The sequence below is a fragment of the Petromyzon marinus genome, chromosome 47, assembly GCF_048934315.1.
Source record: "Petromyzon marinus isolate PM22_M1 ecotype Great Lakes invasive population chromosome 47, UKy_Petmar_22M1.pri1.0, whole genome shotgun sequence".
NCBI classification, from domain to species: domain Eukaryota; kingdom Metazoa; phylum Chordata; class Hyperoartia; order Petromyzontiformes; family Petromyzontidae; genus Petromyzon; species Petromyzon marinus.
The window spans coordinates 10,188,648-10,208,022 of NC_133713.1; the positions used below are offsets into that span (position 1 = coordinate 10,188,648).

At 47.6% G+C, this 19,375-nt stretch overlaps 1 protein-coding gene across 1 annotated transcript in view; it reads right to left on the minus strand.

Moving 5' to 3' along the window:
* The window catches only part of LOC116952513 (integrator complex subunit 6), a 30,213-nt gene extending 14,706 nt beyond the window's left edge, over positions 1 to 15,507 (minus strand). Inside the window, exons 1-7 of the mRNA XM_032971911.2 lie at positions 15,025 to 15,507; positions 14,732 to 14,809; positions 4,537 to 4,686; positions 2,975 to 3,064; positions 2,370 to 2,553; positions 2,066 to 2,194; positions 1,177 to 1,340 (exon numbers count right to left, since the gene is read on the minus strand). Of these exons, the coding sequence (XP_032827802.1) occupies positions 1,177 to 1,340; positions 2,066 to 2,194; positions 2,370 to 2,553; positions 2,975 to 3,064; positions 4,537 to 4,686; positions 14,732 to 14,809; positions 15,025 to 15,135 (906 nt within the window). The 5' untranslated portion in view covers positions 15,136 to 15,507. The remainder of the gene's footprint in view (positions 1 to 1,176; positions 1,341 to 2,065; positions 2,195 to 2,369; positions 2,554 to 2,974; positions 3,065 to 4,536; positions 4,687 to 14,731; positions 14,810 to 15,024) is intronic.
* Between the last annotated feature and the right edge of the window lie 3,868 nt (positions 15,508 to 19,375).

Below are 19,375 nucleotides of genomic sequence, written 5' to 3' on the forward strand. Positions count from 1 at the left end.
AATCTAGATTGATGATGATGAGGACAGGATGATGGCTATATTTTTGCAGTATCCATTATTCTGGATGTCAAATAACAGACTGGAGGTTCATCCAGAAACCATTAAAAGTGTCCTGGTAATAAAGAGACACGATGCAGAGACCGCATTTTTGTTGTTGTTGGGGGTCAGGGACGAGATTGCTGAAGACATGTTAAAAAAAAAAACTCATTCACTGTCTGCGCAGGCAGGCGGGAGGTCACAAGCGTCAGTCGCGCTGCATCAACAACTCCTCCATCACAGAAGAGACGTCCGCCACGACTCGCGTGGTAGCTTCCGTTGCGTTAATAAAGGTCGCTATGCTCCCACTTGGCGTGGACGTTGGGGGTGGGGGGGGGAGGGTAGTGGTGAAGGCGAAGACCCAATTGCAACACACCGGGCGACACGTTTGCCCTATTTTTGCATCTCTTTGTCCTGGTAATCATCCGTTCCGCAACAATTACTACATCGAGATAGCAAAGTGTCAAAATAGAACTTCGGTAATTTGTAACCTCACGCTCGCATTCATTTCCCATTTATTTCACGAATGGCCTCCTGGGGCGTGGTGGGCCGTGACGGGACACGGCGGCACGGTGCGGAGGTTTATCAATCTACGCCCCTGACCTCGCCTCAACGCTCGAGGTCTGCAAACATGCAGTATTTTCTCAGGCAGTCTCTCATGCAGATATTAACTTGGCTCAACACCGCTTGGCCTAACATGTAGGGTTTTCTCAGCTAATATTACGATAAAAAATAGATTTTTGGGCTGTAAGACCCTCTACCACCCTGCACAGGAAAACAAATTAAAATGTCACTTGTATACGCATTAAGCGTGCTATAATAATATTGTTTCAGCTTGCCGGTAAGTTGAAGAACAATTCTGAGCTTTTAAAACTTTACTTGTGAGAAATATTATAATCATTATGTGGCCTACCACGTAAGGCAATTTAGGAATCACTGCTGAGGCTTCGAGATCTGACGAGATTGGGCGCAGTCAGGTTTTATTGTGAATTTGGCCTATTCCTTTAGAAGAAAAGAAAAAACAATCGCATAGCTGCTGCACGTCAACCTGCATGTTTGCTCGGTACTAGGGGACCCCCCCCCCCACCTCAACCAGTTTTGTCTGCAGCGCTCGTGCCGGCTAACACCGACGCCACTCACCAGCGCCGGGATGTTCTGGTCGGGCCAGAAAGCCTCGGGTACGGGCCAGTGGCCGATGGGGACGCCCGTCTTGGGGTTGGGCCTCACGTAGATGAGGCGGTGGCAACTGTGCCAGGGCAGCGGGGAGCACGAGGCTGTGGTACGCGACAAGTCTGCTCCGCCATCTGCACAAAAGACAAACACAAAGATCCTCAGACTTTTGGGGCGAGTGCTGTTAGCGAAGGCCGGCACGGTACACGAGGGGGTAGGTGGCCAACACCACGCCCGGCCGCCTTTGTCTCCCCAGTGGCGATGTTTACACATCGCACCAGGAACTCTATTGTGGCCGAATCGACCTAGGGGAGGCCCAGGACCGGTTCAAATAATCGTCACCGGTGTTGGCCGTGAGCGGGAATCCAACTCGGGTTGCCAGGTTCGTAGCACAGCATGCTAACCGCGACACCACACACACGCATATATGTATGCGTACACACACGCGTATGCATGTTAGCACACGCACACACGCAAGAACTGTTGGCGAGTACCAATGAAGACTGGTAAGGCACATGAGAGAGAGGGGGCCGTGTGGTTAGCACCACGCCGAGCTGATGTTTACATGTCGTGCCGATTTGACCGAGAGCAGGTCCATGATCGGTTCCGATATCACTTGCAGCTCACGTTAGCCAAGATCTGGAATCGGACCCAGGCTCCTTAAAGAGAGCTCTCGTGCACGAAACACTGCGGCACCTTTCCTCCCTCTACACAATGGCCGATATGACAAGTCATCTTTTATTGTTCAATTCACTGCTCGCAAGAGCTTATGGGAAGTGTCGACGGGAGCCCACGCTACTCGCGGGTGGTGCGGGGGAGGAGGAGCGGTGTGTGACAAGAGGCGAGGCGGAATACGTACCCTCGGACACGGGGGGCGGGTCCGGCCCGACCTTCTCAAAGTGAATGACCACGCCGCTCTGCACCTTCTGCACCAGCGACTCCAAACACTGGTTCAGCATCCGCTGGGTTCGCACGCAGTACGAGCGGCCTGCGCCCACCGTAAGAAACGAAGCATTCCTATTTATAATGGCGACGATGGTGGCCGCGGTGGTGGTTATGTTGATGATGGTGGTGACGGCGAAGGTGATCATGACGGTGATGACGATCGTCATGGCAACAGCGATGGCGACGATCACGATGGCGGCGACGTCAGCGGCACGCACCCCCGGTGACGTCGCACATGGGCGTGATGGGCGAGTCGTCTAGCGGCACGCTGCCCAGCTGCTCGGGCTCGCTCGCCGTGCTGCCAGGCTGGCGCAGCACCAGCGCAAACAGACGCTCGTCCCAGCGGAACGGCTCCTTCGTCAGCTCGCTGCCTGGCAGCGGCGATGACAGCGGCAACTGGAGCTGTCAGACGGACACACGCACGGACGGATAAACAACACGGGAGGGAAGGAAGGGTTTTTGTTTGAGGTGTGGCGACTCGGGCAGACAGGCGGACACAAACGTATTACCACTCGACACACAGGAATAACATCCGGAAATACGAACGCAACGTCGCGATGACTTCGTAATGCTTTCCAACCTAGGTTGAAAAGAGTGTTCATGCATCAGCCAATGACATGGGATCTTTAACGTCCACTTGTCAAGCGGACGGCACGTAGCTATTTTATGGTGAAAGCACCTGAGGAAATAACCATGGCGGCGTGCCGGATTAGAACTGCCAACCTCTTCAACCAGCGGCAGCAAATGCTCTACCACCCCCGATACATTGCTGGCTTGCCAAGGAAGGATGAGAATGCCAAGGTGCAATATTTACGAGCCATACCTCATCTTGTACGCTTGAGCCGTTACTCAACTTGCTCCCGTCCGTTATCGTGATGACGATCGCAGGCTCCAGGAAAAACGGATTGCGTCCCTACACACAGAAAAGCACGCCAACGAACGCACAAAAACAGTTTACCACGTAGCAGGCTTTCGCGACCAATATCAAGCATAGTAAAGGTTTTTGGGTTAGATCGCGTATTAGTATAAATGTGTCGTAACTCTCCACCACCCGCCACAGCCAATTAGTAAGGGATTTGTCACGTAAAGAAATGCCAATCACTTACTACTTCAGCCCACCGGTGTGTTTATTAAGCCTATTATTAAGTAATGCACCTTACAACTGTATTCCTTATAAAGCAAACACATGCCAATTAGAAAGTAAATCCACAACATTTACAATTTGAGTACAACATTTCGCTGGTAATAACATCCAGCTACATCGGGCGATTTGCCAGAACAGTGAAGCAATCCACCTGCTTCACGACACGAAAACACCCCAGTTATGCATGGCGATCACTCACCCAGGCACCATCCTGGCTCAAACGTTTCTGAGATCGGAGGAGATCTGAGTGCTTTGTGGATAATTTGGTCTTCACCTCTAGTTGCTTAATGGAGACAAAACTATGGAGCAATATTGAGAAAAGAAACCCTACAAGCTAAATATTAAGAAATTAAAAAAAACATATGAGTAGCATAAAGATATATATACGAATTAACTTTCCAAATCTAGCGTTATTTTTTGAGAAATAACACAGGAGCAATAGGGCATGTCTTAAATGGCGTGACTAAATCAGACAATAGGCTAGTGCATATCTGAGCATATTGACAGTGGCGGGTAGCCGTGTTAAATTCTTGAGACGTACCACAGGTACATTAGGGCATGTCTTAAATGTCAAGGGCTTAACAGTGGCGTAAATAAACCACCAGACACAATAGGCCATTGCATATCTCAGCATATTGACAGAGGCAGGTAACCGTGTTATTAAAGCAGTTTCAACGAAGCAAACTGCAGTTGTCATTTGAAATAAAGTACAAAGAGGAGACCTCCGGTGGCTCAGGAGTCAGAGATACTGAGATGGCATCACTGAGATCCTAGGGAGTTTGAATCCAGCTTGCAGCCACCCGCGATTAAACCTGGTTCTCAAGTGCATCGGGAGTTTGATGGGCTCGTTCCCATTCCTACGAGATAGGTTTTGGCAGTTGTACTGTACCGCTCTTCAACTTGAAGTGAAACGTCCGACAATGCCGAACACGCAGCACAACCCCAACACACATCAGACAGCCATGCACATTCGTATTACTCGAAGCAACTTCGCTCGTTACATAGGTTTGCTTCGCAGCAGCGTGTTGCGCACTAAGATTTAAAGTAAATACAAATATCTGCGCATGAATTAAAAATAAATCATAAAGCGCATAGCGACACAGGAACACGAAGCAGTTATTTGATCTGTCGGCATTTGTTCGCTCCATTTCACAATCCAGCAGCCCAACCACGGCACCGGACGTCAGTGGCTGTGGTTGGGCCTCCGGTGGGCGGCCCGGCAACCCGGCGGCCCCTCGCACCTGCCCGTAGTTGTCGATGCCGGAGACGAGGCGGTTGAGGTTGAGGAGGTCGAAGGCAGATTTGAGCGCCTGTCCCAGCGTGGTGAGACCCGTGGCCTGCAGGTTCTTGAGCTCGCTCATGAACGTCGCATGGTTCTCCTTCCAGCCGGCCTGCACAAGACCACCGTTGCCATTACCACCACTCTAAAATACCACGAGCAGCAATTGGCATTGCCACAGCACTCAACATCACCACCCAACATGACCAGCAGAGATCAGCATTAAGTGGGTGTAGGTGCGACACGCCTGTAATCCAGCACTGTGGAGGCGAGGGTTGGTAGATCGCACAAATGTTGCAGAACTCCCTTCCCATGGCAGTCAAAGTGCCATACCCTGGCTCGTCACAAGCTAGTACAGCAAACATGTGGACAACCAACCATCCATTTCGTCTGTATGGGATAGTGTTTTCCCCCTCGCACGCACTCGTTTTATCCAGGTCTTCCGATTTACTCCCGCATGTAAACACGTATTAATTGGCCTCTCACCGAGTGACCGATTGAAAGCCTTGGTGACTTTAGCGGAGTGCATGGTGGGGGAGTGGAGTGAGACGGGAGCAGCAGGAGAGTGCGTGAAGGAGAGTAGAGTGAGATGAGAAAGGTAGGCAGGGGCGAGTCCGTAGAGGATAGAGACGGCTTGTATTGCGGGACTGTATTGGGAGGCAGTGGAAGGTTGAGAGTGTTGGACTGATGTGTGACGTGATCGCATTTTTCAATGCGAGCCAGTAGCCTGGCAGTTTGGATCTATGCATTGGTTAAAGTTCAACTCGACACCCGTGACAGATTCGAGTTGTACGTTTACGAATCGCATGCATTAAAATTACATATGCAAATGATATACCTATCTGACGCCAATGCCACATTTAGGCTAACGAAGCAAACAAATGGACAAACGAGAAAGAAAAACAAGCAGTGATACAAACCGGGACGGCAAACACGAAGCACAAACGGAATACATCCTGGAAGGCATTCGTGCACTCCCCACCCCCATCATGATAACCGATCAAACCGCTGGGAATGGTGAATTGTTGTGTGCACAGTGATCGCCAACACGCGTTCGTACCCACGAGGAGTTCATCATGACCACCACTCAACATACTCCACGAATGCCACTACCCACACTTTCCATGGCCATAATTTTCAAGTCGGCCGCTACACCTTAATTATATTACAGATATGGTTTCGCAAAAAGCAATTAGCTGGCAAACTTACCACGTGGCTCACATACACCAATGTCCAGGTCTATATAAATTTGGCCTAACATTAAATAAGTTCACTGATTAAATGATATTATGTAAGTGATTTATTAAAACTCAAGTGAACAGTGATCAAAATGTTAGTTTAATATGTATGAAAACCTGTCAGCGAGCCTTGTTCACTTTGAGCAGCGCTGCCAATAACAGTTTTTAAGAGAACATCACTTGAAAAAATTATTCATAATCTGCTCCACCCGTTCCCGTTCCCATGCGTTCACACGTGTTTTGCGTGTACATTTATTTCTCCAGTTCACCCCCGAACACGTTGAGAAGGATCCCTTGAGTTACCCCCCCCCACTCTGAGTGAGATCGGGCGACCCGTCAAGGGACAACTTCTTTTCGACGTGCGTTAATCAGGCGACGCAACCGTTAAGACAGCGACGTCGTCCCCTGGCTCATTCAGAGTAGGATGCTGTGGACACAATCATACCCGCCAATCCAAGACCCATACACAAGCCCAACAAGCGCTAAGCCACCCTTGCTCAACCATATTCGGAGATTAAGTTACGTTGACCGAATTTACCGACTCAGCCCCGAGCCAAACAGCGGCGGCTAGGATATGCGAGACGCACAAATCGAGACGCGGGGATTTGCCAGGAGACAAATCTGAGAAGCAGCTATTGCATTTAACATGGTCATTATTACTGACCATGTTAATGGGGGAAAGCAGTGGCGCATTGGTTCACGCACTGAATATTAACCTAACAGCCTGAGTGCTACCCAGCCACGGCCAACATTAATGGCGAGTGATATCCGAACCAGTCCTGGGCCACCCCTCCTCTTCACAAAGCTATGAAGTATGGTCAAACAGACTATCATCGACATGGCAGGCCTTTATCCAGTATCCAGCAGTGGAACAACAAAGGGTTGTTAGTATTATCAAGAAAATGAATCGTCATGATTCAGGTTTGTTATTTGCTTAGGATTGATATTTTATTGTCATTGTGGTGCGTGTGAAATATCAGTCCGTAAAAACATGCTTCACTACAGGTAGATATTTACTCTGGGTTTTTCACAAGTGTCCACAGAAAAGAATGCAGGTGGATGACCCGATTGCAGACGGACCACCGAAATCATCTCATATGGCAGGGGTGCTTGATGGATCGGGAGTCTGTATTTGAGAGCAGGCAGTGTGCGTGACAGCGCCACCGATCACTGCTCAAGCTGTCCTACTTCCACCACGTCTCCGTCAACCATGAAGGCACTGTAAGAGGTTGGTAAATGTTAATCTCCCGTGTAGTCTCCCAATGCAAGTAATAACCAGGCTCATGCCGCGTTGGTTTTCCGGATTTTATGACATTTAAATAATTCAGGACGATTTGGCCAGAGACAAAAGAAAATGACAGCATCTGCACTGGCTGTACACGCACGAGACAAGGATGGATGATATTTTACAACTCTCATACGCTATATTCTACGATTTAGAAACCACACATCGTACAAAGATACTTTTTTCAAGATTCGTGGGGTGCGGATGGCGGCAATGCCACGCATGTTAATTTAATCTGCGGGAAAGCAACTGCAACCGCTGTTACAATTGCTTACGTTACATTTCCACGGAATGCGTGCAATTAACGCTCACCAGACGCGCGAGACTACGCGGCTTCTCCTTAACGGCCGCGTGCGTAATTTAGAGCCGCAAATGCTCGTGGAACTGCAGCTGCATCTTTTGAAACGGCAAAAATGTTCAACGCTCACGCGGAAATCGCTCTACGATCCCGCACGTGTGCGGAGACACAAGGGCCTTCAGCTAGTTACGAGGTTTGAAAAAAAATGTATTACAAGAGTTATGGGATTTTAACAACACAGAGGACGGGCAACATAGCCATATGGAGATCTTCGCTCGATGTGCTAGCGAGTGCAGTTTTGTAAGGGATATGTTACTCGTCCCCGCGATACAACGATCCAAATTTAAGATTTCCTTGCAAATTCAATCTGCACTTACTGGTAATGCTAACCATCCTCTTATATTCCCTCTCCAAATTCGGCATTGGTCTTTGTGGACGACGGAGACCAGGTGGAAGTAGGACAGCTTGAGCAACGACCGGTGGCTCTGTCACGCACGCGGCCTGCTCCAAAATACAGTTAGACTCCCAATCCATCGAGTACCGCAACCACATGAGATGATTTCAGTAGTCCATCTGCAATCGGGTCCATCCGCCTCTGCATGCGTCTATGTGGACACATTGTGCAAAATCCAGAGAAAATATTGACCTTCAGTGAAGCAGATTTTTATGGACTGATATTTTACTTGATTCAGCTTAGCCTAGCTAGGACAATTGCAGTTAATTATTTTTTCATATCAAACGCAGCAACCACATTTTAAGCACATGAAGGAGCACTATTAAGTTTCTTTGAGCACTTTTACATTTCTGCTCCATTTCTTTTCTCATTGTAAGAGCTGGTAATATAAAATACACATTAGCAAGGAATGCCAAAGGCAAGATTATTTAAGGACAGTACTACATCGGAATGTATAACCAACTCCTTTTTGTAGATATTTATTTTTTACGATGGAGGAAACCAGAATGCCCAAATTTGGCATATGTGAACCATGACATCGGCACAACGGCTTATTTATTTCGAATTACTTCAGCGGATCCATCGGATGTCCACTATGACGCAGACTACTGTTTTATGATTAACACTCGCTGTAATAACCAGGGCGGACTGTTGGATTGCAACTACAAAGCTCTCTGCAACAAGTAACCACCCGAGCGGGCAACAAAGGCTTGACGCGTTGGTGTGCGCGGTCGGATCGAGCTCAGGTCGAGGCTAAATACAGACGCTTCATCTCAGTTTCGTCCCCGGGGGAAGACACGAGACCGTCCCGGCAACAACAACAACAAAAACACAGAGTTCCAAATAAACACGGAAGAATAAAGGACGAGGTCACTGTACGCGAGCGCGAAATTATACGGCAAAAAAAAAACAGCTGACTTGCACATTTTCTTTTTTCTCTCGGTCTCAACCCCCACACTGCTCTCCATTAGATTTGTTTCAAGCAGCCACCCGTGTGGCAATCGGCATTCAGCGTACTGGTCAATGGTTAGTTCCGTGAGCTCGTTACAAAAGGACGGCAACTTAGGTGGCTACATATTCCTCAAACATGTATGTACAACAAACTTCTTTAGCAACATATACGTAGACAACCGTGATAATCGGAGGTGCCGGGGAAGGACAATAAACCATCACAAATTCTAACATTGCTTCAGGCTCAAAACAACAATAAAACATACTTTAAAAAACAATCTGTGGAGGCCTGTAATGATTTACAAATATAAATGACCATATTCTCTAAAGTCTAGATTGTAAGATACACTTTCTCTTGTATTTTAAAGGAAAAGTTGGACCTGCATCTTATAATCTGTTGTATGTGTGACCAGATTTGTGTAACTTCATTGACGGACACAAGTTTTAACAAGTCTTATTTTTTTTACAAAGCGTCTTATACACTAATCCACAAAATATGGCAATTCAAGTTCTACACGTACCTTACCACAATGTCACAATTCAAAAAGTCACGATTAAACTGAAGAATAATTCGTCTCTTTTTACCGTTTACTTTACTCTTATTCATGTTTGCTGTATCTGTACAGCTGTTTACTCCACTCGTCTAAATATAACATTCGCGTATAACTTACATAAAAGTAAGTAATTACTCTCACACGTGCTTAAATTGAATGTATGAGTGTAAGAATCAATTTTAATTGAGGAATCAACGCATCATTCTAGGTCTACAGTTCTGTTACCCTAGCAGGTGTTAAATTAATATAATAAACCACCGCCCCCCTCCCCCCAACATAGTAAAATAGAATTCCCATTCCGCGCTCAAGTTTGTCAACTAAAGGCAAGAAATGCTCCCGACCGCACCGAGTGCGAAGCCACAAAAAAACGTAAAAGAACTCACAATTCTTACTTTAAAATCTCGGGGACTGCTTTGGAAGCTGCAATTAATAAATCCTTCATTATTTCAACTCTTATCAATGCACTGCTGGCTAAAGCCCTACCCCCAAGCAGTGTCAGTCATGGAAACTGCTTGACCATACTTCACCACATTAGATAGTGCAGGCGAGTAAAACGGGGGAAGGACCACCTGTCATTCATCAGTCAGGAATCGACCTCAGGTTGCAGAGTTCATAGATCAGTGCGCTAACCGTTGCTCCACCGCTCCTCCTCCTTACAAATGCAGGCCGAAATTACCTTCGCAAATTTGTCATTGACAGCAAGCGACGCCTGACAAGTCATCGAGGTCTTCAACTGATTTCACATAAGCTTGGGTGGTGGAAGAATTGTTAAAAAGCAAGTTCAGTGCGTGGTTATAATAAACATCATCGTCATCAGGTCACCATCTACTCGCATTCTCCTTGGCTGATGAAGTGGGTTGTGGTTGTTGTCAGCCTGGCCCTGGTTTTAACCTCAACTGAAAGCCAACTCCCACATGACAATGCTATTTACAGAAAGGACCTTCCACACAAGGCCACGGAGCCCTTGTTAGATTACAAAATGAGAAATCATGGGGAAAAAAAAACTACCGTATACAGCAATACAAACTCTACTGACCCAACCACAGCGGGACATGAAAACTCGTTGGGCCGCGCGGTCGACAAAAAAGGCAGCTTGGCCTCATTCCAATGACATGAAGCCAACTCCTGCCTCATCTTAAAGACAATGAGCAAGATAAACATATATAATATGCCATTCCCCTGGCCACGTACACTGCCAAATCCACCACCTCACCTGTTTATTACATGTAGGCTAAAAACCTTCCCCCTTTATTCTGTCGATTGCTGCCCATCTCTAATAAAGTGCACCTAGCCTGGCAAAAGCGCTGTGGTGACCATCAGCGCCACTTAATGGCGAACAGCAGTTGTTGTCTCTGGTAAGTAGTCATGATTCACCCCCACATCGATTAAATCGTCAGAAATTAGGGTCACGAGTAGATTCAAGATTCCATTCCATGGTCTTGTTTGACTTTTTACCATCCCGTTTGCATCGTTTCTCATTTGTTTAATATTGTTTGTACAAACTGTTTGCTACATTAGCTTAAACGTAACATTAGCATGCAATTAGCTGGCATGGCATTTGCATACATTAAAATGTATGCTCAACAGACAAAGGGACATTAATCACGAGCATAAATTTCTCAATTCATAAAATCCTTACAATAGTGGCGTGGGGAGGCCTTCATCCAGCAGTGGAGAGGCAGCAGCTGATAAAAGACGACTTCCTCTTTATATGCACCTTCGCCACATGTTTTCATTTCACCTGTGTCTGCTGCATTCTATCCTCCGTTTCACTACTCCAAAAAAATACCCCAATCTGTCCCCTTTAAATTGTCTCTATATGCACTTCAACCCTTTGCGCGGCATCGTCAACTGCGGTTGCATTTAGACGCTTTATAAATCCCAATTGAATTACACTGCACAGTCAAAAGCACAGCCGATATCACCAAGGTGATTTGTTACAAGGACATCAATCTATCGATACGTGGCAATACAAACGGAACCCACACAATCACATAAAAAACTTATATGGTTAAGTCCGGTGACAACACAAAGGAATGTATAAACATCAGGACTCGGCAGACAATGGTGCCTGGGCATAGTCCTGGCCCCACCATCCCCGAAAATCATGCCGACCTCAATGGATGCTCGCTAACAGCACTAGCCCCAACAATCTAGAAGGCTAAATGAAGGGTATTTGTGTGTGTGCATTTGCCAATGATCCCAGCCTGTAAACACACTGTATAGTACTTGGTTGGATCCTGTGCACTTTCATATCGTGTAGCATCGGTATGCACCTCGCCAGACACAGCCTTTTTCGCGACATCACTCACAATTTTATAGCCTTAAAATGTGCAGGGCTGCAACTTGAAGTCCTTATAATAAATATGCCAAGTGGGGCTTCATAGTTAATGTCACATGGGAGAAGAGCCAAAGGTCATTTAGGGCTGTGAAGGTTGGTTTAGAAGGCGTATGGGTTAAGCGAGTGTTGATGCTAAACGGGCCCTTGCCTGTCCAGTCGACGGCTCCCAATGCCCCAGAATTGTTCCTACGAAAGGCAAGTTCGTGAGCCTATGTAATAACATAGAAAGCGCCCAATTACATCCACTCCCGGAAAATGGACAGGCAACCACCATGCATAAAACATGTTTTTTTGTATATATAGAGAGAGTACTTCGAAGCTACGCGTAGGAGGGAAGAGAAGAGTGCAGCAAGATCCATAGTTACAGTTACGTCTATGCATCTACGTCTGAACTGCCGACCATCACCAACACACAATGACCAGCGTGGTAAGGTATGGTCAACTCCCACGACCCGTGTGGTGTGGAGAGGCCGTCACCCAGCAGTGGATTGATAATAAATGAACGACGGGTAAAAGTTGGTGATTCAGTCGAACTCAACTAATATTTGATATGATTTGTCAATCCGTGCTAGTGGTCGTGGGGGTCATTTGACCATACTTCAGGGTTGGTCAGTGTCGGTTGGATGATAGGGCAGGCCAGCACAATCATGTATGTTGCTGCACTGCCCTCTGTTGTCCACCGCGTACCTCCGCAGCCCTCTTTAAGATAAATTTGTACATGGTTGACCATCCATCAAAGCACTACCAAGGCTCAACTATGCTTAGCATTTGAGATAATACATTTAAAGGCCTGCAATGCCCTTTAAAAGGCAGATGAGAGTCCACCAACACATAAATATTCACAGTGGAATGAAGGCTTCCCCGCAGTGTCAGTTATGGGGGATGTTTGCCTGTACTGTACTTCACAATTATCAGTGCTGGGTTGTTGAAGAGTTGAGGGAGGAGCTCAGGAACTGATTTAAAGCTTTCGTGACTGCAAGGATTCATATTCTTGGTTCTTTCGGTAAAGAACCAAGAATATGAGCTCAGGAACGCTTTAGATATCACTCGCCACTGATGTTAGCCGTGGTCCGTAATAAAAATCTGTCAATCAGGTTCACAGCTCGGGGTGCCAACTACTCCACCACCGCAGGGAGTGTTGGCAAAGGTAGTGGTGGTGGTGTATAAAACGCACAAATTATTAACTCTCTTATCATCAATACTACTGCCGAAAACAGAAACGCGTGCAGTTCAGGGGGTGGCAAGTCACCATTCCTTTGTGTCTCAGTGGCTATTAACTCAAGAGGTAAACAGGGCCTTCCCACCGAGCTGGCTGGCGTCTTGAGCAAGTGGTTCACAGCAGAGGGCTTTTGAACAAACGTGTGAATTTTTTTTTTACGTGTGCAGCCCTTTTGTCAATCCACTGCTGGACGAGGGCCCTCCCAAACACCGTGCAGGTCGTGGGGGTAATTGTTTGACCGTACTTTTTCACGATCAGTGTGGATTCAAGGCGGACAAGTTTAGACCTAAGCATGAGATTATAAACGAAACTATTTTTTTGCATTTTACCAGGTAAGGCCCACTGCGCGATATAGCAGCTATTTTTTCAGAAGGCACCTGCTCACAATTGATAGCTCAACAAACTGGCTTATCGCAATGTGGAAATGTACAGCGGCCAAATACTCTAAAAATGACGGGAGTAGCCGCCAATGGAAAGAAACGCGTCCGTGAGGACGCACGCCGAAAAGATGGGAGTTCAAATCAGTGCAGGTGCTAGGTGACATTTTACATATCGTTATCGTGCGAGGTGGCGTCCGCCCGGCACCAAAGCAGGTGGTTTGGGGAGGCCTTCATCCAGCAGTGGATTGACCATGACTGACGATGTCGCTAACAAGATTCTTCCCTTGCCCTTGTGGCACGAGTAGAATCTGTAAGAGGTGTGACTAAGTAATCTTTCGGTACAGTAAGAATCGAACGCAATCGATTCCCAACATTTTCCGGTCTCGGCATCGTGAACATATTCTAATTTGATCGGCCCAAAGTGCCTATTTGTATTGGGTTTCAGATCATTCACAACTCGTGCAAACGACACACCTGCGGCCACTAAAATGCGTACATCCGATATTCCCTTTGTCCGAAAGGGATAAGAATTATAGCGGACTCTTCGACTCCGCGAAAACGTTTGAAGTCGAGCGCCGCGCAAGAGAATCGATTCATCTCTTGGTTAACATCTCCCCACCATCACCCCCGGCGTTGCCTTCCACCATTGCAGCAAAGCAACCACGTGGGGGACTGTGGGCGGTGACGTCACCGCGCCGAGCTTGGTGACGTCACCGCGCGGGTCTCGCCGCGGCGGTGGTAAGCGGACCCCCCCACCCACCCGAACGCGGCGACGGTCGCCGGGGGTCGGACCCGGCGACGTCTCGATGCCGGACGCGGTGACGTCACGATGCCGACGCGGTGACGTCTCTCGGCGAGTTCGCGCCTTTTGCCCTCCCCGCCCGCGGTGGTATGACGTCACATCCGCCCGCGCGCGATTACGTCACACCCCCCCCCCGCTACCCCCCCCCTCATAATTTCCTCCCAACAGTCGTCGGGGAGCGCGTCCGCCATTACAGGCGGAGCGAGCGAGGCGGCCGCGTCTCTCGTCGCGCACTCGTATTGCGCGCGCGCGCGCACACCTCTCAACATTGTAACAAACGCCGCCGACATTTAAACGATTAATCTTTACGTTACGAGTTGAACGCGGTACGGCGGCTGCTTTCAATCGACGATAGCCGTGCCCGCCCGCCCCTTGACACACACACGCGCGCGCGCCTCCCAACACAATCATGGTTTGTTGTCCTTCATGCCCATTTGTTACAGGAGGTGGGGAAGGGAAATAAAGGATGAGATGACGAGGTCCCGCCACGCAGCACGACGACGAGGCCGACGAGACGACAAAGGAGGATGAAATAAAATGACGAGATATAAACCTTTTTTTTTACGAAACAAGCCTCGTGTGAGGCTGGCGGTTTTACAAAGACGGTTGTGAGGAGGTTTTTGTCCGGTGTTTACCTTAATGCCGTAGGGCGGCTCATCGAGGGTTACTAGCATGTATCTGTCACCCCTACTCGCGGGGTCTCGGGCGCGCAGCTGTTAAACACAACAGGGCAGGGAGAGAGAGAAATAAATAAAAATAATGACGCGAATGAGCCAAAAGTCCAAGAGAAAGTTGCCTGACGAATACCGACGCATCGCACTCGAAAGTCGCGTTATTTGAAAAAGCAATATAAAAAATGAGCTCCGGTTTGTTATATACTTAAGACGTATATAATAATACACGAAGACTGGAATATTGTTTTTTTTACCTTCATGAATATCTCAACAGCCCCCTTTGCAACGTCCAGATATGTGGTCCCCAAATAAGTACGCTGGTTCATGGACGCGGACGTGTCTAAGAGGAAAAGTAAGATGGGCATTGTGGCGAAATATACACATCCAGGCTCCCTCTACAGATATAGATTACGGAGTCAAGATAGACACATATACCACCGTACACTACTCCATAAAATAATTAAAATCTTTAAAAGTTGCCCGCCCTACTGAATGGCCAACGGGGGGGAAACAGTTGCCTTTCGACCCCCCCCCCAACCTCTCACCCAAACTGCGGGATTTGTTTTTTAAAAAACCCTATCAATTTAAAAAGAAAGCTTCTCCCCCCCCCCAATAAAGTATCCTAACCCGGTCCGCGCTCTCCCCGAACAACTTGTTCCTAAGCTGCCTCCTCAGCAGCTGAGGCTCGCCACGGCGCGCGCCTCATGTGATCATTCCGCCATCGCCACGCCATTGGCCGACGCTCGCTCCGCCCCTTCGCATATTTTACGCTAATCGCGGGGTCGCGCGCAGCGAATGGTCGCCACTCGCCCCGCCCGGGACGGCACGACGCCATAAATTATGTTAATTATAGGCGTCGCGGCTCGCTGTTGGTCGGCTGCCACCCGGATTATTCATTATTCATGAGGCTTAATGTGGGCGTCGCACCGCGCGATTGGTCTAGGAGCTCCACCCTCCCAACTTTGCGAAAGGCGGTTTATGTTAATGAGCCGCGATGTGGGCGGGGTTACCGGTGCGAGCTCATTAGCATATTGTATTACGATGTTGCTCGGTGGGGCAAGTTTACGTAATAGATAGGAGCGTAATTAGCGTTCGTTGCGGGCTGCGTGCTGTTCGCGTGTACCGTGCCACCAACAGGCACGTGAGATATCATCAGCTGGCCATAATGCGTTTGTTAGCGGTGTACGAATTACAAAAAAATTGCATCACAGACGTAGCACGTGAAGGGCCGTTGCCTGAAACGTCGCCCATTATACCCCCCCCCCCCCCCCCCATTGACGCAGTGTTTTTTAGAAGAATTATGTTAAATTCATGTATTTTGAGATTGTGTAAAATGAGACCACGTCGCGTTCATTCAACGTCACTTCCGCAAACGCGTTCACTGGGTGATTATTTAGACGTTAAAGATTATAAGAGTGTGGTTAATGTTAACGTTCGAAAGAAGTCAGCCTGCACGACCACGCCAGCATTGACTCTTGCGACTCTCGCCTTAATGACATGGCTGTACGTGGGCCGTACAGCACGTGGCGACCAGGGTCATGGCCTCTGTTGGAAAGTCCAGTCCGGCTTTCCCAATCTACCGAACACTGAATGTGTTCGCTCTTTCCTCGGCGCACGAGTGCAACGCGAACAGCGGGGTGTAGTTTATGACATAAGGAAATAACTGGGGCATGATTAAACTAAAAACTCATAATCCATACGTGAGGCTCCATTCCAATTCTCGCCCTACCCCCATCCAAGTGAGTGTGATCCATTCCTGCTCTTATTACTCAGTTGTACAGTTCCGGCAATTCCAGTCCGCATAATACACTCCAGGCCTTGCTCTAATTCCTTGCGACGTTCCACTGAGATTCGTTGCTACGTTCCATTTCTGCCCATGTGATTAATTCCAGTACTTACTGATCCACTCCAGGCAGTCAATTCTTGCTCTGACACACTCCATTCCTTGTGCTTTGTGATCCATTTCAGTTGTTACTCTTATCCACTATTTCCTTTGTAATTCTGCTTTATGTGTGACCCACTCCAGGCCTTGTGATCAAATCCAGGTGTTTACCCTGATCCACTCCTGCCTTTGCAATTCCACTTCACGTCCAGCTATTGCGATCCATTTCACGTCTTAAGCAGATCCATTCCATTTCTAGGATCCCTTCCGGCTGTTGCCCTGATCCAATCGAGTCACGCTGATCACTGTTACAGATATCATCGCAGTACATTCAGACGTAAAGTTAACGCCACCGTTGTATTATATAGGCCGTAATCCAGCAGTGGATTGACAAAGGGCCACGCGTGAGAAAAACAATCGCAATCCCGAGGATTATTGTTCACCCCGTTTTCACTCTCCACGTCTCCCGAATCGCGACCTCTAGTGGCTGGAGAGGGTCACGCGAAACCATTTACATAAACTGTACAAAATAGGTAGGCATGCAATGGTCTCTCCACATAAAAAAACACACACATCTTAAGGTTTATTGTTTTTACACAACCCATAGGTTTCACGGGTCTCTTGGGATTGCATAACTTCAACAGCTTTGACTCGGCAAACCCAAACTGTGGACCGGTTTTCCCCAACTCTTCTCATCAGCAAGTCGGCCTTGAATGAATTCTGGCAAACGGGCAGATGTCACGGGCAAAATAATATCATACATTACACAAAGCAATCATTAGCGTCGTGGAGAAATATAAATTAAATATGCTAAGTTGACAAGAAATCACTATCATGTATCGGTTTCTCCTTACGTGACGTGCCCGGACATGACCCCGGTGTTATTGTCGACTGAAAACAACTTTAAATACGAGCAGTTAAATATTTTTTATACAATAAAAATGGACAATAAATAACACTGGCGCAAAAACAAAAAAAACCGATACACGACACAACGCGAATGCAATCAGGAACTGTGGAGGCAACAGCGAGGGTTTGATCACCGCACATGTTGTGGAACTTCCCTTCCAGTGGGTGTCGAGGAGGTGCCGTACCCTGGCTCATCAGGAGAAGGCGATACAGCAAGTTGACTAATCGCCATCCGTTTCCATCTGTACGGGGATAGAGTGTTGCCCCATCGCGCGTGTGGGTTTACTCCGGATGCCCTGGTTTGCTGCCACCCTCCTGATAACGAGTCCTACCATTCAGTGCGACCTTCCCTGTGTAAATAAGTACACTATTAATTGTTTAAAAAAATATATTTAAACAGAACAAGACAGACACAAAAACGTTACAGAACAAGGGCGTTCGGATTTTATTTATTTCACCTTTATTTAAGCAGGTAAAAAAAACCCTTGAGATTCAAAACCTATTTTGCGAGGGGAACCTGACAAGAACGCATGCCTCTTAAATAATCTCTTTCCTGGCCATACAGATAATCGAACTGCGAGTTGGTCAGGAGACAGCAGGATAGAGATGGATTTTATTGGACCCATCTGTGTGCAGCTTTTGAGTGTTCACTCTCTCATAAGCGTGGTGGATGTTCTTCATCTACTTGCATTTTAGTTCCTCACACTCGGGAATGGAATTGGAACAATTATCCAAATGCAGAACCCTCTTGAATAAAATATTCCTGAGACTCGGTGAGGCTTTGACGGGTAAATAATCGTCGCCAAGATCAGCCATGGTCAATCCATTGTTGGATGAAGGCCTCCTCCCCAAGCCACCGCCATCTGGTTATTTGACCACACTGCCAAACGATCCACCATGCATACGATCACTGCCGATGCAATACATTCCTGGGTACAGTTCATCACTATTATTATTGTATGAGACTATAATGTGCATCTATTTCATGGAAACGTGATCCAGAATGTGCGACGGTTGAAACGCCGAGCTTACACCAAAACTTTTTACCGCAACAGCCTCCCAAATGGCGAGAGCTTTTAATAGTCACTGTGTAATGTGTATGGGGGCATGATAATATTAGCAATGATGACTCTGTAATGCTTTACGTAGGGGAGAGACAAGAACTAGGCACACGTCTGGCTTTGAAAAAGGCGTGTGTACAAATGCACATGTACAGACACTTGTTGAGTTGCTCCTACAAGACGATATCCCTACACCGTGCTGGTCACGTGTTAAATTGGGCACCACGGTGGCTAGGAGATGTTAACTCCCTCGCCTGGTATACGGGAGTTCGTGGGTTCGATCCCGAACCTGACGCCTGCTGTATATTTGGAGTTTGCGTGTCTCTCTCTCATCATCATCATCATCACGGTGGCTAGGAGATGTTAACTACCTCGCCTGATACACAGAAGGCCGTGAGTTCGATCCCGAACCTGACGCCTGCTGTATATTTGGAGTTTGCGTGTCTCTCTTTTTCTCATCATCATTATCATCACGGTGGCTATGAGATGTTAACTACCTCGCCTGATACACAGGAGGTCGTGAGTTCGATCCTGACCCTGACGCCTGCTGTATATTTGGAGTTCGCATGTCTCTCTCTCCCCGTGGACGCGTGATTTTTTGTCCAGGTCCTCCCGTTTTTCCCTCCACATTTAGAATCAACGTACATGCAGAGTATTTGGCCGCTATACATTTTTGCACGATGATAAGCCACTTCAATGAGCTATAATTTGTGATAGCCAGGTCGCTTCTGAAAAAAGAGCTATACAGTGCAG